The sequence below is a fragment of the Protopterus annectens genome, chromosome 6.part0, assembly GCF_019279795.1.
Source record: "Protopterus annectens isolate FY-2018-M chromosome 6.part0, PAN1.0, whole genome shotgun sequence".
Classification (NCBI taxonomy): Eukaryota; Metazoa; Chordata; order Ceratodontiformes; family Protopteridae; genus Protopterus; species Protopterus annectens.
In genome coordinates this window covers 1,940,202,198-1,940,223,944 of record NC_056737.1, presented here as the reverse complement: position 1 = coordinate 1,940,223,944, position 21,747 = coordinate 1,940,202,198, and the positions used below count along the sequence as shown (strand labels likewise).

The 21,747-nt window shown below is 43.8% G+C and overlaps 1 protein-coding gene across 1 annotated transcript in view; it reads left to right on the top strand.

Moving 5' to 3' along the window:
* Positions 1 to 21,747, top strand: part of LOC122804999 (superoxide dismutase [Mn/Fe]-like) — a 326,230-nt gene that overhangs the window by 129,433 nt on the left and 175,050 nt on the right. The window contains exon 2 of the mRNA XM_044075250.1: positions 11,571 to 11,677. Within this exon, the coding sequence (XP_043931185.1) occupies positions 11,571 to 11,677 (107 nt within the window). The remainder of the gene's footprint in view (positions 1 to 11,570; positions 11,678 to 21,747) is intronic.

The window sequence follows — 21,747 nt, the reverse complement described above, 5'->3', positions numbered from 1 at the left end:
CAGGTGATGATTGCTTAAACATGCTTTGTGTGCCTCCATTTCTGAGTTGTCAACATCTTCTGCTGCTTCTAAACAAGCTTTGGTAGCTATAGATTCACCATGACAGTAAAAAAAGGGAAGATTCGTAAACATTCCAGGTTAAAAATCCACAGCCGTGATCTCTCCTGCTTCTTTAACTAAACATCACAGTATGCAGGAGCCTGTACAGAAAACTAAATTTAAAGTGGTTATTTTACAAAAAATTGATCCAGATGTTGATGGAAAGGCTTTAACTGACTGTATGTCTTCTAGGTCAGACAGAGAGACTCCACCTGTCCATATTTCTTTGAATCCTCCTATACCAACAGTGGCTCCCTCCTGGACCAAAGCTGGACATGACAGTTTGGCAAAGGCCCTGATTAAAAATTCAAGAGCAGGTCTGGGGTCTTCCTACCACTGCTCCATCATGCTCCAGTGTTGCCTCTGAAATTCTCACCAGCATTGCAGTTTTTGGAGCCTTTGACACCCCACACCCCGGCACTGATCCTCATAATCTGGATTCATATCAGTGCTAACCACTGCAATGGCATTGTGTGCAATGTATGAGTTGGTGACGATCTTTTAGCGTCAGATGTACCATTGACAGTGTTACTGCAGAGAAGGAGAGAGAATGAGTTTTAGTTAGATGTGTCAAAACTTGATTCTTCCTTGCAGCTGCCCGTCTACAATGCACCAGGATCCAGATGTCACAAACCAGATAAAGAAGTGATGGACTGATTATGAAAGCAGGTTTGCATGCTTTCTACTTTTATTAGTGCATTTCATTATTTCTCACATATGGTGGAACTCTAGTAGAGAATTTCAAAGCAAAATCCATTAGTACAATAGCTGCCAGATAAACTGTTTTGAAATAAAACTGTTGTCCCACTGCTTTAGTGGTGACCAGCATTATGATGTAGGTCCTTTACAGTGTTGCAGCCATTTCAGCCAGAGACATGGAATCTAGTGCTACTTTTCACTGGCATGAGTGTTTGTGTTTGATTTTGTTGAGGGCACAAAGCTGGCTTTTATGGAGTCCACTATGATAGGTGTCTCTCTCTTTAGGCCAACAATTAAGGCAAATTGAGAAAGTTCAGTAAAATATGGCAAAACCTACTTGGATGAGGGCATGAAGTTTCACACACCTTAGTGAGGAGGCAGCAGCGGTTGTGGTGTGTTGTAGAATGAGACAAGAAAAAAGACAATTTAGAAGGCAGCTCATCAACCAGGATTAATGCCCAGAAAGGTAATGGACTTAAAGGCAGGGAGCCATGGCAATCCTCAGGCAGCTGCATCTCACTTTTAGGTAGACAGTAGTAACCCTGAAGTCTTGTCCAACTTTCCCTCTCTGGCGGCAGCTGTGGGATGCTTATCTCTCCACTTGCCTACAGTCTTCTCTCAGTGGATAGGTAGATCAGTACAGTTACATCCAGAGAATGCAAAATTACTTTTCTGATGTCTATTCTTACAATACTTTCTCTTGCCTGATGTCCCACCCCTCATTTCTAGTAACAACAAGAAAGACTGCCAGCCTCCAGAAAAAGGCCATCTTTGGAGGTCCTACCAGATGAGAATCAGGACATTTTTAGGATTATTGTTAATGCAGAAAAGTCAAAGGAACTCAAGCCAGTTCTAGAATTTGAAACTAAAGACCTTGTTCCTTAAAGAAGCTTTTAGGATGGTGAGTGCACGGTCAATCCTTCTCTGTTTATCAGAAGGAAATTGGATGCAGTACTGCTGTTTGGACCTGGGCAGCCACGGTGGTGCAGCGGTTAGCATTGCTGCCTCACAGAAAGAGGTTCTCCGGTTCAATTCTTGGCTGGGTTGCCTTCTGTGCGGAGTTTGCATGTCCTCCCTGTGGTCGCGTGGGTTTCTTCCGGGTGCTCCGGTTTCCTCCCACATCCCAAAGACATGCAGTAGGTGGATTGGACACTCTAAATTGGCCCTAGGTGTGAGTGTGTGTGTGTATGTGCCTTCTGTGGAAGGTTGGGCGCCAGGCTGGCAACTCGACACTGTAAAACTCCACTGCCAATCATGAGCGGACAGGTGATCCGCTGTGGCGACCCCTAACCGGAAAAATCCGAAAGAAGAAGAAGATTGCTGTTTGGACCTCTAAGACACTTATTTCCGCATCAAAGTAGCAGAGTCCAGGAGATGCCTCCATTTCCAGGTCAGACTCTGTTGTGTTCTGATCTGGTCCCTTTCCTTTAAACATCCTTTGGTCCTAGATGAAATACGCATCCACAGTTGAAGTCCATCATAAATTTCATGGAGCCAAATAATTCCATATTTAGACAAGTGCACCGATGACTCATTCTTGGGAGCCTGTGATCACACTTTCCAGTCTGTAGGCATAACAGTGAAATTTGCAGAGTCACAGTTGGAACCCCTCACAGCTAAACACATTCATAAGCTGCATCTTGGACACATTTTGTTATGTGCAGATCATTTTTTTCCAGTGGAGAGGATGTATACCTTACCATGAAAAGTGTGTTAGATCTTAGAACCTCAGAATTAATCAACACATCTTTGTCTAGAAGTGTCTGGTTTCATAGTGGCCTTCATGCCACTGTTGCCACTTGTCAGGCTGCACAATATCACGGTGGTCTCTGCAGTTGGTCCTGATGTCTGAAGAGATTTGCATTTCTTATCTATGCAGGACTTGCCTTCATTGGTGGATGCATTTTCCAAGTATAACTAAAGATGATCCCACCAGTTCCTTCTGATGCAATCACTATGGGGTACTAAGGTGAGATATGGGGACATTTCATTTGGCAGTTGATTCAGGGTGCCTGGAATTCTTCTGAGGCTGAAAAATATGTCACTGTGTGTTGGTGAAAACAGTCCTTCTGACCTTGAAGACATTACAGGAATCTCATCCTCAACTAGCAGTTGCCATCCACTCTGACAACATATCAGTGGTTTGATTATATCGATAATCATGAACGGACTCACATACCCTTTGTGTCAAGAGACCATGAACGTGTGAGAATGGGTGGTACAGTCAGAGTAGCCAGCCACATTCTGGGAAAGCTAATTCTCTAGAGGACAAACTCAGTTGCTCTCTACTGATGCCCCATGAGTGGTCCATCATTCATTTAGAGGCACAAATCTGCTAGAAATAGGAAGGGCATTTTATAGACACTTTGTATCCCTGATCAACACCAAATGCAGCAGCTACTTTTCCATAATTCCTCTACAGGGAGGCTTCCCACAGGAAAGCTCTGGTCCTGAAGTGGTCCCAAAACCATGTACTCTGCTAATAAAGTTAATACAGAAAGCCAAGCTGCTTAAAGCCAAATGCATTTTTCTTGCCATTTGCTGGTCTTGCAAAATCCGGATCATGCTACTTTTGTCTCGTACTCTTAAGAAACCTGTTTATTACTGTATCCTTTCAGGATGCTGCTAACCCACCCATCTTGTAGGTCTCTTGTTTCTGTATGATTTGTAACAGCCACCGAGCTTTCCTTTTTCTCACCTTTGGGAGAAATATTTCAAGTCTATAGAAGTTACTAGCTCAAAAGGAGGCAAAATCAAAATTTTCCTAGATTATTTACTTTTCCTAGAAACCCAGCACTTCAAAGACCTGTAGGGACAATTGAATGTGTTTATTCTGTCTGAGATGCATACAATGGTCTAGATCCTTTCTTAGTCCCTGTACCCTCCTTATCTACTCTCCATCAAGGCCTCTGATCATCATTGTCTTTCTTACAAGTTTACAAAGCCTTCATTAAAGGAGTGCTCTTAGGTTCATAGGTAGGTACTAGGCTATTGGCCCTAGGGCCTATATAAGCCCTAGCCAAAGGTACCCTGCCTTTCGCCACCCAAGAAAATTATTTTCCTGTGCGACTGTCGAGCAGAGCCACAGAAGTGATCCCTGGGGTGAATTTTCCATCTCCCATCCAATCATCAAGATTTTTCTTGAAGAGCGCTAATGAGGAGATTTGTTTGATATAGATAGGTAGTTTGTTCCAGAGTATGGGAAGTCTCTGGGACAGGAATCTATCCCTCCAGCATGTTCTGTTTATTGTGGTGACAAGGTTTAGGTCCCTAGACCGTGTAGCTTGTAGAGATTGGGATTTCTTTAAGTGGAGCATGTCTAAAAGCTCTGGGTTTGACATAGCTTTGTGTATTAAGGCAGAGATCGCCTCTGAGTAGGCGATATGCAACGGAGTAAAGCTGCAGTTTTTTGAGACGGTCTGCATAGGGCATCTATTTGAGGCCAGTAATCCTCTTTGTGAGGTATTTCTGTGGCCTTTCCAGTTGTTGTAGATGTCTTGTGAGGTACATACCAAAAGGGGCATTGTACTCTATAATGGGTCTAATGAGTGACGAGTAGAGGGGAACAATGACCTCTTTTTTCCTGGATGAGAAACCTTTTGTGATGAGGTGTGCCATGTAGAAGGATTTCCTGACTACTGTGGCGATGTGATTATCAAAGGAGAGACTACTGTCCACCTGTGTCCCAAGGTCTCTTATCCCACTTTCAGTGTTAAGTAGACTACTGCCTATGTGACAGTTCATGGGTACTGAGTTTTTACCAAAAGGGATGACAATGCACTTTTTGCCATTGAGCTTGAGGCCATGGCTTTGACACCAGGCTTCTGTCTCAGTGAGGCCCTTTTGTAGGATGTCCACATCTTTTGGAGTTTTGATTATGGCTCCTAGTTTGTAGTCATCTGTGAACTTCGTTAGCCAAAGACCTTCTGTGTTGGCATGTACTTCAGAGAAGTAGATACCAAACAGGAGAGGACCCAGGACTGAACCCTGTGGTACTCCACTTGTCACTGGTCTGAAGTTGGATTTGGAGTCTGCTACTTTCACAGTGAGGGTTCTGTCAGTGAGCCAGTTGGCAACCCATCTTGTGACAAGGGATTTATACCTAGTTTAGTAAGTTTATCTATAATTCCAGAGTGGGGGATGGTGTCAAAAGCCTTGACGAGATCTAGATAGGCTGTGTGAACCACCTTACCCACATCTACGGCTTTGATGACTGCTTCAAAGAAGTCTATCAGGTTTTGGAGACATGATCTGCCTTTTACAAACCCAAACTGGGTGGGGTCCGGAGTTTGGAGATTACCAATGTCATTGTTTATAAGTTCCATGATGATACATTCCATAGCCTTGCAGACCAGGCTCATTAGGCTAATGGGGCGGTAGTTTCCGGGGTCTGTGGTGGCTCCCACTTTGTGGAGTGGGATAAATGTCACTGTGCGCCATTCAGTGGTCACATAACCTGAGGTGAGGCTATGACTGAACATGGTACTTAGGTGGGGTGCCAGTTCATTCTGTAGTTCATGTAGAACACAACCTGGGATGTCGTCAGGTCCCATAGATGCTGTGTTCTTGGCTTTGGATAGTGTGTTTTTTACCTGTGCAGCCGTGATTACAGGAACTTTGCATTCTTCTGGTATAGAGATGGGTCCTTTAGGGGATGACAGGGCGGGTAAAGTTAGCACTGAACCTATCTGCCAGGATGTTGGCATTATCAGTTTCTGAATATTTAATGCCATTGTGCTGTAACTCGGAGCAGATCTGAGTGTTGCCATTGAGATTCTTGACATAGCTATAGAATGCTTTGTGGTTGTCTTTAGAGTCAGTGGTGATTTTGTTTTCATAACTAGCTTTGGAGGATTTTATGAGGGATCTCAGCTTCTTACTGAGGCTGACCAAGGAGTTTCTCCAATCATGGGATTTTACTCTTTTTTGCAACAGTTTTTCTTCAGTTGTAGAGTTTGTTTATGGCAGGAGACCACCAGATTGGCTTCCTTTTTTTGGAGGATAGCATCTTGGTTCTGTTAGGGATTGCATGATCCATGCACTCATGTAAGTGCTTAATAAAGTGCAACTGTGTAGGATTCAGCAGTCATACCTCTATTGTCCGTCTGCATGGGTGTCGTGAAGTTTGCCACTTCTGTCTTAAGAAGCGTGAAGTTGGCTTTGGAGACATTTTTACTATGGTTTCCCTAATGGGGGTAGGGGAGGGATGTGGATGTCTAGGGTGATTAGCCTGTGGTCGGATCTGACCAATGAGGAATTGACCTCTAGTGTGGAGCACCGGTTGCCCATGTTGGTAATAACCAGGTCTAGGATATTGCTGCCCCTGGTGGGGATGTGGATAAGTTGATCCATGGCATTGGAATTTATGAATTCCAGAAAACGTTGAGCACAAGAGTTGGTACATGAGTAGTTTTCCCAGTTAATGGTAGGGTAGTTGAAATCGTCCATTATTAGGGTGTTAGGTTGTACCCTAATATTTTCCAGTGTATTAAGAAATGAGGAGTGGGAATCCTGGGGCATGGTGGGAGATCTGTAGCAAGCTACAATTTTGATTGCGGTCTTGCCCAGAGTTAGTTGCACTTGGATAAATTCGGATGCATTGTGCTGAGCAACTAGCCTGGAGGTGTGGATATCCTTAATGAATATGGACACGCCTCCGCCTTTAGTGTTTCGGTCCAGGTTAGGTGGCCGAAAGGTGTGGTATGAATTATAGCCTGGTAATGCAGGGGTACTCTCTGGAGCCTTGAACCAGGTCTCTGTCACTGCACAGATGTCAATGTTTTCCATTTTAAGGAGTGCCTCGAGTGAGTGCATTTTGAGGTTTAGACTTCTAGCATTGAGTAGCAATACCCTCAGATTCTTCTTGCCTGTACCTGTTAGGGTGGTGAATTTGTCATTTGAACCTTGCCTAAAAAAGGCACTATAGGGGTGGCTAGAGCCTCAGCCAGTATCCGGAATTCCAGCGGCGACAGGTGCAGGCCATCTCTGGCAATGCATAGTGGTTTGTCTATCATGTCATCCCAGGCAGACAGATACTGGATCCCCTTAGAATGACACCAGAAGCTTAGCCAATTGCTGAAGTCAATCATTTTGTCCTTGTGCTGTGGTATCATTCTGGGTGATGGCAGGATGCTACTCAGGGCTAGGGTCATACCTTCCTGGGCTACAAGATCGGACAGCTCCTCCATGTTCCTTTTCATGCAGTCCAAGGAGGTACGTCTCAGGTCATTCACACCAACATGGACAATGACAGAGTCATATTTGTACTTGTTGTGGAGTGACCTGAGTGCATGCATTATGTGGCGGATCCCGGCACCCGACAGGCAGCTGACAGTAACTTTCTCCTTGTTTAGCCTGGTGAGTGGAACATCAGTGTGCCTGACTATAGAGTCACCTATGACTAGAGTGTTGGGTACGTTGTTATGCTTTATGGGCTGCGGTTGAGTGGCGCACTGAGTTTGTGGGCTATGTGTCATTTGGGTTGTGTTGGGGGGGGGTGGAGGTTGCTTGTGTTTCTGCTTTGGAGGTCCCTGTTGCTTGGGCAGGTTTTTACTGAGAGCCTCCGCGAATGTAGGTGTGTGTTTTGTGTTTCTATGTGTGTGTGTTTTGGTGGTGTAGGTTTTGAGGGACTATGTGCTTAGTGTGGTGTGGTGCAAGTGTTTACCTTCTCCTCTTGACTGTCTAGTCCAGTCTTGGGTGAAGAGAGCTTTGCTTCCTGTTTGGCTATATAAGTACATCTCTCACAGGTTGTAGTGTTGGGTGGTAGGAGGAGAGGGTTGTCTGTGTGCATGAGGCAATTACTGAATTGCCCCAAGATGCCCAGATTCATCGGGTAGACAGGAGCAAACACCAGGAGCTGACCCTTAGACATGCTTGGATAGGTGCTTATTTGTTAAGTACTAGAAACTGTTTTCCTCTAGACAGTGAGGAAAGTTGAGTGCTGTAGTAATTTGTAGCTTATTTAGTGCTTACAATAAGTTCTGAACAAGTGCTGAGCTCAAAGAAACAGACTTGAGTACTGAAAAAAAAACTGGCTAGTTCTAAGAAACAAAATTAAGCTAGAAGGCTTCCCTCCAACACAGAAAGGCTTGGGGGCCTAGAAGCCTACAAATAGTCTTGGACACAGCAAATCTATATCCAGACTAGACTACCCACAGGAAAGGCAGGAAACAAGCTTAGAATTTTTTATTTATTTTTTTTTTTAGTGGAAAGAGAGAAAGGAGTAGCAGCTGATTGGCCTTCTCAAATGTTCTCCCTTTATTGGGTAGAATGAGGTAATGACACTAGACTGGGAGGAGGGTCCCAGATCAAATTTACAGTAGGGGCAGGCAACTGCAAAGCCACCAACTATAAGAACACCATACCAATAGGGAGAGAGGGTGGGAAACAAACTGCAGAAATGTTTCTCACAGCAGAAAAGCAGCAGTGAGCCTTTAAATGAAAGTTTTAATCAGCTAAAGGATCAGTGAAGGGTTACTACCCTCCATTTATGCAAAACCAGGATCAAACAGGATATGATGGATTCTGCCTCCTTTTGAGCCAGTAGCTTCTGCAGACTTGAAGTGTCTCTCCTGAAAGGCACTCTTTCTGCTAACTGTTGCTTCTGTAAGAAACATTTCTGAAATATTTTCCATATCAACTGAGTCTTGTTGTTTGGTATTTTACAGAGACAGGATCACTTTCTACACTAAGCCTTATTTTGTGCCAGAGGTGATTACTGAAAATAATCTATCCATCTTCCAGTATTCCATGCAAACTACTCTAATCCTGGGGAATGTTTTCTACACTGCATGAAAGCTGAGATTCTGTGTTGACAGAGTAGTATATCTGCTGGGATAAATAATTGTTTGGGACTTTCTGAAGGTGAAAGCTTGGCAAAACGTTTCAGTTACTTTATTGGTAGGTGGCTGTTTGGCTTTTAGTTTTTCTTAATCCGGTTACAGTAAGCCTCTCTTGTCAGTATTTGGGATTCATTTCTATCAGGTATGTAGCCCTTGATGATATCTATGTAGGTGCTTTGACTAATCTCAACACATTTGTAAGGCACTGTTAGCAGTGTGTGATATCTAGGCCTAGGTTTTCTGTTGCCTGGTAAGATGTGTGACGCGTCTCTTGGAAGCTTGACACTCTAAGGTCAGTGTCCACCTCTATGGTAGTTGGCTGGTTTTGCATAAATGGAGGGTAGTAGCCCTTCACTGTTCTTAAGGGAGTGCAGAAAAGGAATCCTACATGGGCGACCTGCAGGTCAAAGACTGTCAAGGACATAGCCATGCAAAGGATGGGGCTTTGGAAGAGTCTGTTGTAGGAACTGCTGCTGCTTCATATCAGTGACTGCAATATATACATAGTCAAGTCTGAATGTGGCATTGACCATCTGGTGATATCTATTAGTAAAGCCATATCTTGGGCTATTGAACGAGTATTTTCCCTAAAATGAAACAGAAGAAATAGGTAAAATGTTAATTAAAATATTGCTTTTCTCAAAACCGCAAAAATGGAGAAAATGCCATGTCTCATGCATACGGTTTGTCATGCACTACTGATGCTTGTAACATTTCTTTATTTTATTCCCATTGCACTGTTAAATTAGTGTCAGTTTGGCCAAATTTACCTCTGTCCTGCTGGTTCTTAAATTATATACCTTTTTCTGAGTTCAGAATCAACAGAATGAGGGACTTTGTTTTTCATGACCTTCTGCGTGAGACAAGAAATAATGTCCTGAATATGAAGTTGAATTTTGTAGAAGGCTGTAGAGAAGTGTCCTGCCAAAGAGCGAAGAATATTTTAGAAGTAATAGTTCTTTTGCGGAGGTAATATTCTTGATAGTAATTAAAATATGCGGGTTTGATTTGTTTAAAGGACCAGCAGGAGATAAGGCAGCAGGCACTGAAGGAATTTGGGGTAGTGCTGGTATAATAGCATATGTGGTTTTACACTGTGGCCATCCCATCAAGAACGGAGTGATTACCTGAGTGCAGAGGTCAGTGGATAAAAGATTGGGTCATTAGGAGTGAAGTCAGCATCTGAGGAAGGTCAAGTCAGTTTTGATTAGCTATCCTCAAACAGATTAAGGTTAATATTTCTAACAAGAAAAAAGTGATAGTTGCATCATTAGTAATGTGACGTTGGTTTTGAAGAGGTCAAATGGCAGGATATAGATTGCAGTGATATAAAGCTCAGTGTGCCTCCAAGCAATACATAGGGGAAATGAGCCCTATGGGAGGGTGTTTCTCTGGGAAAGTGCAAAATGCAAGTAGAGAAGACTGAAGGTGATGATCTAAATAAGCAGTACCACTTCCTGCTCTTTTACCAGGTCTGTTTTATCTGTGGATGGTATTATCAAGAATATAAGTGAGCATATTGTCAGATTTGAGCAAAGTGTCAAGGGGTATATTTTATGGGTCTTCTATCATAAATCACAATAACTGTTTTGCTTCGGAATGTGGGGTACCAGGGTTTAAAAGATCAGTTTTAAAGGCCATTGTTGAAAGTTGGTTGGTGGGAGGTCGCGGCGGTGCAGCAGTTAGAATCGTTGCCTCTGGGCGGCCACGGTGGTGCAGCAGTTAGCATTGTCACCTCACAGCAAGAGGCTGTTCGGTTTGATTCTCGGCTGGGGTGCCTTCTGTGCAGGGTCTGCATGCCCTTCCTGCGGTCACATGGGTTTCCTCCAAGTGTTCAGGTTTCCTCCCACATTCCAAAGACATGCAGTAGGTGGATTGGACACTCTAAATTGGCTGTAGGTGTGAGTGTGTGTGCGAGTGAGTGGTATGGATAAACTACCATGGCAGGACTAGCCACCCAGTAGTGTAAACCTTGGCTCTAGATCACTGTCACTATTGAAGTAGCACCCTGACCCCATGTGCAAAATGGGAAAAAGGGGTTGAGGATGGATGGATTGATGCTGAAAGCTGGTTGAATGTGGGAGAGAGGGTAAGAATGGCACAGTCTGGACTCAGTATCCCCAGAGGGATATGCATCTAGAAGCTTGATAGTGACTGCTAAAGGAGGGTAGAGATCTACCATTTTGGAGCTTTTTTTTTACTTAAGATGCAGTGACCAAGTACCTGAAAGCTTTTGGCAATAAGAATAGTAAGAAAGCGAGAGCATTCGTTCCACCAAGAAAGTGCGGATTATTATTGTAAAAGGAGTGTAACTGTAGTATCAAAACGTAGATATCAGTATTTGAGACTAACGCCATTATTGTTTGCATATTAAATTGTGGTTCCCAAGCGACACAGTTAAAGTTACTAGAATGAGTATATATACTATGTAATATAATATAATATAGGAGGTTAGCCAGATAGTCCACTTATGCTGTGTTGACTTGGTCATAAAAACATGCAAATCCACAGCCAGTGAGGTTTGGCAAAGTCATGGGCATTCAGAAGCCATATAGCTAAAACACCTGATGTTCCATAAGGGTTTATTTGCATACGCCCCATAGTCCTCTGTTACAGGAGGTTCTGAGGAATCACACAGTGAAAACTCTAGTTTGGCTAGTTTTTTCTTGTAGTTTTTACTAAATGAATTGGCTGAGTGACTTTTTATTCTTTGATTTATGTGTGAAGAATAGTAAATAGTAGATATAGGCATCCACTTTCAGTACCCATTTTATCCAATACAGGAAAAAAAGGGGCCAGAGTGTATCCCATGCTAAATATGGTCCTTCTAAGCTGCAGTTTTTATGACATCCTTAATAAAATGATTAGGAAAGCATGTAGACACTATGAACCGCAGATTGTACAAGTTTAACTGATAACAATGTTTTACAGACACAGTCCATAGATGAAACGCTACAACAGTCCCTCTTTGATATTTTGCGTCATCCTGAAAAGATTCCCGAGAAATATAGGACTGACATTGTAAATAATGGAGGAGGGTGAGTGCTATTTGTCTTCAAATTTATCCTTTTGTTGCTGTTCATTATTTACTTGACACCATTTTCTTTTTTATTTACTCACCAGATGTAAATTTTCAATAGTTTGTATGTACTATGATTGTGTACTGTAGCTATTGCCACTTTCCTTGTTGTATTGTATTTAGAGCTTGTGGCCAGTGTGTTTAAGATGGCTAAAGTGTTAACATTGCTTATATTGAGCTGCCATTTTGTGCAGAACACAAATTACCTGTTACAATACTAGTAGACCCTGACATTTATAACAGTGACACTTACTGTTATTGAGTGACCAGAGCTGCACATTTTGTCACCAGGTGGGTCCACTGCAGCATTATCACTTTGCCTTCAGAGATGACCTTAGCCAAGTTAGACTTGTAGCACATAGTAATTGCAGAGTTTGCAACACTGCACATTACAATTTTATTTAACTCAACAAACGGGCAGGGGTTGTCTGTAGCCTGTACACTGTTCATCAATAAGTAACCTAGTAGCAGGCTAGTGAGACTGCTGCCAATGCAAATGCAATTATCATACGTTGATCTGAATGCCCTACACATTCTCTGGTTATACCGAGCCTACATCTTTAATATAAGTACCCCGTGGGGGTTCTTTTTTCTTTTTCTTACATTGTTCAGTGTGCTATGTCATCCAAGAAAGGAAAATGTCAGTGTGAGAAGTAGATTCCCCATAAAGATCACCATGATATGTGCCTATTTGCTTAGGTGCATCTCACGACCGCACTAAGTGTTCCATCTGTCAGACTTTTGTGTCCAAGACCTTGCGTAGCAGCCATTTTTTTACTTTCCATTTACCTTGAGAAACAACATTTCAAACGTTTGGCCCAGGGAACTGTGGCAGAATCTGCTTGCCCCGAGGTATGGCCTCTGCTAAAAAGAAGGCCAAGAAGTCTAGGCCTGAGTTTGCTGCTGTCCATCCTCCACCAGCTGTCTCTGTTAAGGTGAGTGAGAACCCAGAGGATAGCCTGCCATTACCTTCACTCTCTTCTGCCATGACCTTTTCAGAGGTCAGCATGAAAGCTGCTTCTTGTATATCCTCTGAGACCTTGCAGACATTGAGGGGGAACCATGGCTCATTGTTTCTAAGGGGCCTAAGGGATTCCTCAGATCCTTGTTAGGAAATAGGTGTCAGGTACCTTAATCAAAGCCAGGCAGGGGTCTGAACCTCTGCATTTTGTCAGAGTCGATGTCCCAGTGATAAAAACTCAGAAAACTAAGCTGTGGTGTCAGCTCCCAGGGATCCACAATGGCAGGACTTCACTCAAGACTTGATTAATGCCTTGATGGCATTGAAGCCTCCTCAGGGGATTTCGGTTGCTGCACCTCCTTGGTCCTTTACCTTTAACAAGACTAGAGACCCAGAGTCTTTGGGCAGGGACTCTGACTCTGAGGCTGATTCTGTAACCTATTCCTCTCAGTTGCCTTCACCTTTAGGCTATGGCTCTGAGGAAGAGGAATCCTGATTTTCGTTTGGAGGAGCTTTCCTTTGGTGACAAGCATACCTGCCCATTCAGATTTTCACAGAATGTCTATATTTCTGCCTCATATCTTTGGTGTGTTCCTCATAAAAGTTTTGGTTTTCTGGCAAATCACTGGGATGATCTGAGGATTGATGTCACTAAATAATGACATCCATTTGAGTTTCAGACTTCAAATCCTTCATAAAATGTGTGTTAACACAAATATTGTTTTTCTAGCAACTTGCTAAGTTTATAGCAGCGATATTTAAAATCTGCCCCTATTATTGGGCTTTGTCCAGATTTCTTGCAGTAAGAGGTTGAGAAGTATGGTGACAAGGTCCTATATATGACTGAGCATTTCAAATGGTATTGCTCCTAAGTATTGGAAGTTCAGAAAAGGTACGAGTTGTTACAAGCAGACTTTTCTAACCCTTCAGCTGACACTCTTGTGTTGGCTGCTTTTTTGGATACTTTCTCTGCTGCATTCCTGACTCCAGATTTCAGCCTCCAGCTCCTAAGAAACCTGACCGGTTCTAATAAAATGCCAGATGCCTGCAAGTTCTTGTACAAGTGCCCTTCCTCTGATCTGGCAGTGGTTTCTGCATCTACTGACAAGCTTCCTAGGTTGTTGCCATCTTTCCAGTTTCTTCCTTTGGATAAGAACAGTAGAGCCAGGAAAAAGACTGGTAATAATAAAGGCATCCTTGATATTAGACCCCCAGAAAAGCCTATTCCTCCTCCTTGGGATCTTACTTTTGTCCTTGAAAAGCTAACTCAAGGCTTCTTTTGAGCCAATTACTGTTTCATCTTTGGAATGTTGTTTTATTGATTGGTTTGACAACTGCCAGAAGGATATCTGAGCTACAGGCCTTGATGGCACCCCCCCCCTTTGTTTTTTCATAAAGACTGGGTGGCTGTCGGTGTGAATCCTTCTTTTATGCTGAAGGTGGTTAATGACCTGTCCCTTAATCAGTCTTTCCAGCTTCCTTCTTTTTTCCCTTTTCTGCAATCTGTTAAGTGAGAAGGTTCTGAATACTTTGGATTTGTTTAGACAGCTCAATATTATTTAGACACAACTAAGGCCTTTCATAAATCCGATCAGCTTTTTATTTCTTTTTACACCAGGACATTGGTGTGGCAGTTTGTTAGCAAACCACCTCTTCCTGGATTTCCAAGGCTGTTTTCTTTGTTATTCTTTTCATAGTAAGCAGTTGTTTGCTTCCTTGAAGGTTCATTCTACTGGAGCAGTAGCCTCCATGGGGAATTTCTTTAAAATTTTGAACACCAACTCATTCCTTGATGCTGCTACTTGGTCCTCAGTTCCCACATTCACAAACCATTATGAACTGGATGTCATTTCCTGGGCCAGGACAGGGTTTGCCAAGGCTATCCTGCATGGGTTTGTGGAGGGTTCCTCCTTGCCTTTCTCCTCCCTGCCTTCCTTGTAGCTTTTGTCCCGTCCCAGAGGTGATGAGTACTGCAACAGTGATACCGAAGGACGTACTACAGTTGTGTAAAATCTTACAGTAGCAGTAGATGCTCTTCTTTTCACTGTTGCAGTATTCACTACCTCCCTTCTGCCCCCTTTTCCTCTTCTTTTTTGCATGGGTGGTGTTTTAATACTGGCTGAGAGGTTCCTGTCCTTCTCTTCCTTCATTCCTTTTTCTGGATGGACATGTCCTTTCCACTGGAGGTCCTAGTTCACCTAGGGTACCTCAGTTGTGAGTTGGAAGCATATGTTCATCATCTTTATGCCCTACTCTTGTGTGGGTAGCATACGTCTGACGTAGAATGCTTCCCCAGGTAATAAAGGCTTTGGTATACTGGCCAGATGTTGGACTATCCTTGACAAGAAATAACAGATGTGATGAATACTGCAACAGTGAAAAGGACATCTACTGTTATGGTAAGACTTTACATAACTGTACTTTATGCAGCATCTGTTATGATACACACTGAATGAATTGGGTTTCATCCAGATGGTAGTATGCAGTGGTAACAGTGGTCAGCACATTGATGCAGAGAATGTGCAACTTTGCAGGAGAATAAGCTTCTCAGATGATACTCAGGTATGCACATGGATGTGACTTCAGGAAGATTCCTTATTATGTTTGGAAACTGGACATTGACTTGCAAGCATTAAGAGACAAGCCATGTAAGGTTAGAATTAATGTTTTTGGGGGGCAGTTCACTAGTTTTTAGTCTGTGATGCAGAATATTGAGAAGAAGAAGGTAAGGCTGTAAGATTTGTCCTGTTTTTACTTCAGATTAAGTAACAGGCCCATGTTGAGATGGTAAAGAACTGTAGGCCATGGTGGCAGCTGTCCAGAGGTATGTATTGCTGTGTAGTAATGTTACATGTGGGAAGTAGATGTGGTTAATATTGCTGAGTTGTTATAGCTTTTGAGTAGTGAGTGACAAAGAGTATTTATTTTTTGACCAGACAAATTGGCAAAAACCTGCATGTGCAGGAACAGACTTCAGCCAACTGAAATAAAAGGAAGTGAAGATTAAGTAGGGGTGGGAAGACCATAAATACTGACTCATTCTACTCTAGAGCAAGGATGGTTGATAGGTGACACGGTTAGAAGGCGCCTTTGTCTAATGCAGGATGTCCATTTTCTAAATGATCTGACTGCAGTTCAGCAACACATGAAATTTAAAAGAATAAGCTGGATATTGGGAAAAGTAGATGACAGACATAAAAAAACTATGTACAAACCCTGTCATGTTCTGTGGTGATGGCTGAAACAAAGTTACACTGCTTTATCCATTTCCTGTACCAATGCTGATTTTCCTTCCTTTATTACCTTTAACCCTCCACTAGTTCTTTATTTTTGTTACTATATTTCCTAATTTGGCTAAAGACTGACACACAGCCCCTTAACTCTAATACTTTGTTTTTGTTTATCAGGAAAGTTTGACTGTGTGCAATACCCATTTTCAGCATAGGCACAGAGAGAAAAGCTCCAAGAAATAGTTGATAAGCAATTAACAAAGATATAAAGTGTAGTAAATTCTAATAAGTGACATTGGTACGTATTACAGAATGTCACTGAAGCAGGAAGTCATCAGTGTAAACAGCATCACTAATCAGTAGTGAGTATCAGAATGAGGAAGCTAAAGTAATGTGATATGTTTCTATAATAATGCTGATTGGTAAGCCAATAAAAGCACAAAAGTGCCTATGTCTCTCCTGAGAGGAGTGCAATAAACTCACCTCAGTAAGTCATAAAGAGCCAGATGGGAAGAAACGGTTTAGATGTAAGAGGATGAGTATTTGGGTATATTTAACCTGGAGATTCGGGACATTTGCACATCCTAGCATGAATATATGTACTTTGAGGTTGGCCTTAAAAGCAAGGAGATTGTTTATTTGTCTGATGGGGAAGGGAATGCCCATATGAGTTGAATTTTTTTTTTAATTCTGTTCCGTGTTAGTCCTTTGCTCAAAGGTTCCTTTTGGGTTTGTACCATTTTATTGTATTACTGATGGCTGGGCTGTTTGAGGGATGGTATAGTATATAATTTCACATTATGAGCTGTGTATATGATATGCTGTGTGGTAGTTATAGCAAGTTCAGGTTCTGAGAGGAAAGCAATGAAAGGTTTGGTTTGGGAGGTTGGATGCAAAGTTATTTGTTTTGCTATAACAGTTTGTTCATTAGTTGTTTGTCTGTCTTTTGGCTTTTCCTGGTTAGGGGTCGCCACAGCAGAACTCTGGTCTGCTAGTGATTGGCAGTAGATTTTCACGAACGCTGAGGTGCCAGCTCGACGTTCAACCTTCAACGAAGGCACGCCCATTTACACATGTCTTTCAAACGCCCAACCAACCGTGGGGAGGGCATGCAGACTCCACACAGAAGGCACTCCCCACACATCAGCCGAGAATCGAATGGAAGAACCTCTTGCTGTGAGGCAACAACACTACTGCTGCACCACAGTTTGTTCATTAGTGTAGTCTGAAAATTGTAGATGTGTATAGTAGGTTAGGAAGTAAGTGGGATGTAACGATTACCTTTCTTATGTGGCCAGTGAAAAATGATCTAGTTTTGTAAAGTTGCCCTAATTTGTTGTGGGCATTTTGAACAACAGCAGTGATGTGCTGCTCACATTTAAGTTTGCCATCCATGATGATGCCCAGTAACTTGGTATGGGTGACGTGTTTTATTTTGGTGGTGGTAGATGAGACTGTATTTAATGAAGTGCTAGTTGGTGCAAGTTTATTGGAGGTAAATGTGATTAATTTAGTTTTTTGGAATTCAAGAGTAATTGGGTTTGTTCCAGCCAGGTTTCAATAGAGGAGGAGTCTTAGGTGATTGGAGTTGGGATAGTATTATGGTTGTGCAGAAGAGTTAGTAATTGGCATATTACATTGTGTTTTAAAATTTCTGTGACTTGAATTTGATGTTTACACTATATTTTAATGTGATGTAATGTTAATGGAGCATTTCTCCTCAGGTCTACACTGAAAATGGGCTACTAGTTCTAGTTGGAATTTACCCTTAAAAGTAAATAAGTAAATATTGTATGGTTGTTGTTGTTGTACATGTCATTTGTGAATGCATTAAGTGGAAGGTTCCTAGTAGTAATCCCTGTGCTACTCCAGTTTGTATTGGCTGGTGAGTAGTGTAGGAATCCTGCCATTTGACAGATTGTGTATGGTTGTTAACGTAACTAGAAAACCATTTAATGACCACACTGCTTAGTCCTAGTTGAGACAGCTTACTGATGAGAGGATGAAATACAGTATTAGATACCTTTGAGAGGTCTAGAAATAGGGTGGAGACAGGGTTATTTATATTTCTGTTTTTGTTGTTTGTGTTTAGAAAGAGTAGAATTCTAGTTTCATTACTGTGATAGGACCAGAGGAAGTGTTGTGAAGGGGAAAGTAAGTGATGTTATGTAGTCCAATCTCGCCTACATTCTTACCCGTGGTTCGGAGCCGAATATCGGCTCTGACTCGGCCAACTTTTCTAGCTCGAAGTCTTCTATTGGCTGGGCTAAGCAGGTATCCCATGCTGCAATGCTCCATATCCCCAGAGTTCGTTTGCCACTCGTGTAGCTCGGACGTGGTCTCGCTCTTGGCTGTGGCTAAGTACTCTCTTTTTTCTTCCTTTTGGAGAAAATTTGTTATAAACAAAAAGCTATTTTCATAGCTAGTGTCTATGTAGTGTTGTTTTTGTTTTAGGTAGTGTGTTTGTGGTTTGTAGTATCCGGTTTGCTGTTCCACAGGCTAGGCCCATTTTAATTAGAGGACCTAGTCCTCTTGTCCTGTGTTGTTAGCGCTAAAACTGTTTAAGTTAGAGGTTTTAGAGTAATTTCCCTGGCTATTCTAAAAAAAAAAAAACGTTTTAGTTAGAGGTTTTTGGCCTTTTTTGTTTCAGTGTGTGTCCCGTCTGAGGGTTGTGTGCAGCTTTCTATCTTGTTCCCGCCTTTTGTGGTTTGCGTGTCTGTGTCCTTTCTTGTCAAACAAGTGACTTGTGCTGTGTTGGTTTTGGTTTTTGCTTGTTGGAAAAAATGTCTAAGGATTCCAAAGAGCACAAACCTTCGGGTTTTAAGAAGTGCTCTAAGTGTGGTTACAAGATGTTTGTGTTTATTGCCTGGGAGCCATTCATCTGCAGAAGTCCTGCAGTTTTTGCCATGCTTTCAGTCCCAGAGTACTCCAGGAAAGAAAGAATAAGCTGATTTTAAAGGGACTCTTGAAACCCTCTTTCGAAGAGGCCATGGATTCTTCTCCCAGTGCTAAATCCAAGTCTACATCAAAAAAGAGATCTCCGGCTCCTTCAGTTTCCTCGGAGCCTCCAGAGAAAGTCACAAAACTTGCTTCGACCTCCTCTGCTCCACTGTCCTCGGGGCCGCAGGAAGTGTCGGTGGATCCGGCGTCGGCTCCAATTATTTTGGAACCTCTTCGGAGCCGATCGCCCAGTCTTAGACCAGATTCACCTGAGAGGAGATCTCGATCTCCATCCCTGTCCTCCAAATCCTCCAGGACCCTTTCTGATGTGGATGTTGATAGGGTGGTGCAGAGGCTCCTCCAGTCACCGATTTTGGCAAAATTGTTTTCGGCTCCGGCCCAGTCGGCTCCGGAGCCTGTCCCGACCCTTTCTTCGATCATTCCTCCCGAGTGCATCTCTGTCTTCGGAGCCAGAGTGTTCCATGCCGTGTGATGTTCCTGGGTCAGCTCCGATGGCCCCTCCGGGCCTATCGGTACCGACATTGGCTCTGACCCTGTCGGCTCCATCCACTGGATTCGGGACTCAAGATTCTTTAGTCGGGCCTGAGGGGGACATCTCGGGACATGTTTCGGTTCCAAGTCTTCCTCTCGGTACCTCGGCTCGAGGGACCCCAACTCCTGTCTTGGTCTCGGAGGTTGGCCGGTCCTTGGACTCGGGTGGGGGGAAGGTGGGGGCCTGCCTTTGGGGCTATGTGGACTGCACTGGCCAGATCATCAGCTACATCATGCGGGTTGGTCATTCTGTCCCCCACCACTCCGGTAAGAGCCTCTGATCACCACTTATCTGTTGACAGTGGAGCGCCGAGGCCTAAGGATACCCCCACGAGTGGTCCCCAAGTTTCTGAGGGCCCTTCAGAGTTCATGCCTGAGGAGCCCCCTAGAAAGAAGACATGCAAGAGGAAGCACATAGACTCCCAGGATGAGTCTTTCACCTCTGATACTTACCTTGAGGAATCGGAGGGGTCCCCCAAGTCATCCTCTGATGATGATTCCTTCTCCGACATCCTGGAGATACTGAAACAAAGAGGTGACTGGCCATCCAAAGCCCCCTCCAAGAGGAGGAGTCGGTTTTCCTTAAGGCCTTTGGCACTCAGCCCTCCGCCTCCTGGGTGTCCCCACCCTTCGAGCTCCTAGATCTTATTTGTCGGAGGGTGTAGGAGAACCCTGATTCTGTGGAGCCCGGACCCAGGTGTCCCAACAAGTTTCTTTCTGCTCCCCCGGGTAAGGATTTTCTGTCTAAAGCGGTCTCTGTGGATGCTATGGTGGTGGCAGCGGCGGCCACTCAGAAGGAAGTAGCAGAGACTTGTTCCTCCGTCCATCCTCCTAACAAGGAGTCTAGGACCATGGACCGGTACGGGAAGCATACCCACTCGTCAGCAACCTTTAACTTATGGCCGCTGAACTATCTATCTCATTTCACTCTGCTCCAGAGAGATGATCTCAAGGAGTTAGGAGATACTCTTGCGGGTAACGTCCCTGAGGTGGTAGCCCAGACAGTTAACGCCCAGGTGTCTACCCTCAATTCCATCGTCAACTCCTCCATGCGGCTCATCTCATATGCAGCCGATGGAGCGAGCAGGGCAGCAAGTTCAGGAGTCGCCCTTAGAAGGCAAGCCTCGCTGCGCCTTTGTCATTTCGCGGAGGCCTTCAAGTCTTCTTTCACTGACGCCCCCTTTGATGGTTCTTCTTTGTTTGGAACCAAAGTGAAAGACACCCTCACCAGGTGCGAACAAGAGGGAAAGGCCCTGTCTGCCGTAGGGGGTCCGTTTTTCCCTTTCCTCTAGGCCTTACCCCAAGGCCCAGTGGGGTGGGAAGATGTGGTTCAAAAAATCACAGAGGTTTTTTTCCTGCAGCACAAGGTGAGTCCCCCTCCAGAGGCAGAGGAGGGGGAGGTTATTCAGGGAGACACCGCCCTAGAGGCAAAGGGGGCCCCCGCAATTCGGGAGACCACGATTCCTTTTGCTGCTCTCCCTACTCTCGTTCCTGAGGCAGTGCCCAGCTGTGCTTATCCAGAGCCAGTCGGGGGTCGAATTTCATTGTATCCGGAAGCCTGGAAAAGCATCACCCAGGACCGATGGGTATTACGAATAATTTCCACAGGTTATGTCATTCCGTTTACGTCAGACCCCCCCTTCAGTCAGAAAAGTCCCGGACGTTCCACCCAGTCAAAGGGATCAAGCAGCCTCAGAGGTTTCAAAGCTGCTAGAAAAAGGAGCCATCCAGCGTGTGCCCTCAGACCAAGTCGGTTTAAGGACTTACTCAAGATTCTTTTTGTTGCTGAAAAGAATAGGGGACCTGAGACCCATATTAGATCTCAGCCGACTGAACAACTACGTACAGAAGTCAAAGTTCTGTATGGTCACACTACAATTTATTTTCCCATTGTTGGGAGAGGAGGTATGGATGGATGTGCTCCAAGGATGCTTACTACCATGTCAAAATGGACAGGGCATCCAGGAGTTACCTACGCTTCCGGCTGGGAACCAGTAATTTCCAGTTTCGAGCCCTGCCCTTTGGTCTCACCACAGCCCCCAGGGTGTTCACCAAGTGTATGGTGGTGGTGACTGCTCACTTGAGGCATCAAGGATTCCAAGTGTTTCCATATCTGGATGACTGGCTCCTTACCGCACCCACCAGGCATCCACTAATCCAAACCAGGGACGCTACCATCACTCTATGTCAACAGTTGGGCATAACACTAAATTGGGAAAAATCTGCCTTGTTGCCCACACAGCCTGTCACCTTTATAGGAGCAGAATTAGACACGGTTCAAATGCGAGTATTTTTACCGCAGGAAAGGATCAGAGTCTTACAGCAACAGATTCACACCCTGATGCC